This window comes from Solanum stenotomum, chromosome 6 (genome assembly GCF_019186545.1).
Source record: "Solanum stenotomum isolate F172 chromosome 6, ASM1918654v1, whole genome shotgun sequence".
NCBI classification, from domain to species: Eukaryota; Viridiplantae; Streptophyta; class Magnoliopsida; order Solanales; family Solanaceae; genus Solanum; species Solanum stenotomum.
This window is the reverse complement of record NC_064287.1, coordinates 30,825,047-30,827,673: the sequence shown is the minus strand read 5'-3', so window position 1 is coordinate 30,827,673 and position 2,627 is coordinate 30,825,047. Positions and strand designations below refer to the sequence as shown.

General features: G+C 35.7%; 1 protein-coding gene across 1 annotated transcript; it reads left to right on the top strand.

Annotated features, from left to right (window-relative positions):
- The first annotated feature begins 592 nt into the window (after positions 1-592).
- LOC125868654 (uncharacterized) lies at positions 593-1,414 on the top strand. The gene has a single exon (XM_049549255.1). It carries the CDS (start codon positions 593-595, stop codon positions 1,412-1,414), a length of 822 nt encoding a protein of 273 aa, XP_049405212.1.
- Positions 1,415-2,627: the final 1,213 nt, after the last annotated feature.

The window sequence follows — 2,627 nt, the reverse complement described above, 5'->3', positions numbered from 1 at the left end:
CTTTTTCTATATCGCCTTACCGGATGGCTCCTGCAGAACTTAGGGTGCTCAGTGTTCAGTTAGAGGATCTCTTAGATAAGGGGCTTATCCGTCCGAGTTGTTGAAATTTGGTAGAATCTTTTTACTTTTTTTTTTTAGTCTAAAAATATTTTATAGTATTTAATTTCCTTTCAAGTCTAGGGTTTATATTAATTACAAAATATTTAGTTTTATTTTAGTTTAGTATCTAGAAGGACTCTCCTTTAATAAGGATTCTCCTTAATTATTTATAAATAGGGATGTACTCTTCTATTTGAATCAATGCAAGAATCAATACAAAGAGTTATCATTCATTCTCTCTTTAATTTCTCTTTCTAGTTTCTTCCATTCCATAACAGTGGTATCAGAGCCTTACATTGATCTGAATGGATCTGTGAGTTTGTTGAAGAAGAACTTTCAACCACTTTTAATTCATATCTATTTTCAACCCACTTTTAACCCGTGCTTTTATTTTTAACGCAGTGCCAATTTTAACCCGTGCTTTTATTTTTAACGCAGGGCTACTTTTAACCAATTTTAAATCTATATTATTTTACACCTTATTTTTCAAACCATGACAAACAATACTCTTTCTTTCAATGCTCCACAAACCTTCAATGGTGAAAATTATCAAATTTGGGCAGTTAAGATGAAGTCTTATCTTGAGGCTTATGATTTGTGGGAAGTTGTAATGGAAGACAAACCCATACAACAACTCACTGAAAAATCTTCTGATGCTGAAATCAAACTTCACTCAGAAGAGAAAAGCAAAAAACACAAAGCCAAAATTGTAATTCAAAATTCAGTTGCAGATTCAATCTTTTCTAAAATCATTGCATGTGAGACATCAAAAGAAGCTTGGGAAAAACTTGAGGAGTACCGAGGAAGTGAACGAGACAGACAAAATCAAATTCTGAATTTGAAAAGAGATTTTGAATCTCTTAGGATGCAAGAGGGTGAGTCTATCACTAATTATTCTGACAGGATTTCCTTGATTGTCAACAGAATCAGGTTGCTTGGTGAGGATTTTAAAGATAATAGAATAGTTGAAAAGATTCTTGTAACTATTCCCGAGAGATTTGAGTCTAAAATCTCTGCTTTGGAAGAGTCTAAAGATCTCTCTACCATATCTCTAGTTGAATTGATAAGTGCTCTTCAAGCACAAGAACAAAGAAGAGCTTTCAGACAAGATAAAATTGTTGAGGTATCTTTTATGCAAACTATCAAAAAAGAAAAGTTGATTATCCTCCTTGCAAATATTGCAAAAAGAAAACACATTTGGAAAAATTCTTTTGGTGGAGATCTCATGCAGTATGCGGAAGTTGCAAACAAACAAGTCATGTTACAAAAGTGTGCAAGTTCAAAGACACTCAAGATAAATCACAAGCATTACTAGTAAAAGAAGAATGTGACGATGAATTTTATTAGAAGATATTTTTGAAGAATAATTAAGTGTTCAAACTCAAGTTAGATATATCAACTTGAGTTCGAGGGGGAATGTTGAAATTTGGTAGAATCTTTTTATTTTTTCTTTTTAGTCCAAAAATATTTTATAATATTTAATTTCCTTTCAAGTCTAGGGTTTATATTAATTACAAAATATTTAGTTTTATTTTAGTTTAGTATCGAGAAGGACTCTACTTTAATAAGGATTCTCCTTAATTATTTATAAATAGGGATGTACTCTTCTATTTGAATCAATGCAAGAATCAATACAAAGAGTTATCATTCATTCTCTCTTTAATTTCTCTTTCTAGTTTCTTCCATTCCATAACATGTGTCACCTTGGGGTGCTCATGTTCTGTTAGTGAAGAAGAAGGATGGGACTGTGAGGATGTGCATTGACTACAGGCAGCTGGACAAGGTGACGGTGAAGAACCGTTACCCCATGCCTCGTATCGATGATTTGTTTGATCAGCTTCAGGGTGCTGCCGTGTTTTCTATGATTGATTTGAGGTCCGGGTACTTTCAGCTGAGGATTAGGGTAGCGGACATCCCTAAGACCACATTTAGGACTCGTTACGGCCACTATGAGTTCCTTGTGATGTCTTTTGGGTTGACTAATGCCCCTGCCGCCTTCATGAATTTGATAACACATGTGTTCAGGCCATATCTTGATTTATTTGTTATCGTCTTCATTGATGACATACTGGTATATTCGCAGAGTCGGAGTGAACATGAGCAGCATTTGAGGATAATGCTCCAAACTTTGACAGATCAGCGGATTTATGCTGAGTTTTCAAAGTGTGAGTTTTGGATTGAGTCTGTAGCCTTCTTGGGGCACGTGGTGTCCAAGGAGGGTATTAGGGTTGATCCAGCGAAGGTTGAGGATATTCGTGATTGGCACAGGCCCACTTGTGTTACTGAGGTTCGTAGCTTCGTCGGGTTAGCGAGTTACTATAGACGCTTTGTAATGACCCTCCAGGTCATTTCCGTGTCTTGCATTTTGTGTGTCGTTTAGAGTATTCCTGTAGCGACCCCAAATGATTTATGACATTGTGGGACTGACAGTTCGGTCACCTGGTCGTTCATTTGGTCTTGGTACGAGCTTTTGTGTTTTGGAGCTTATAAACCTTGAACGATCATTTTCGATCAAAAGTTCAAGAATA

What these genes read in the sequence shown, in the direction of transcription:
- LOC125868654 (XM_049549255.1), top strand. Translation starts at nt 593, where the DNA reads ATGACAAACAATACTCTTTCTTTCAATGCTCCACAAACCTTCAATGGT.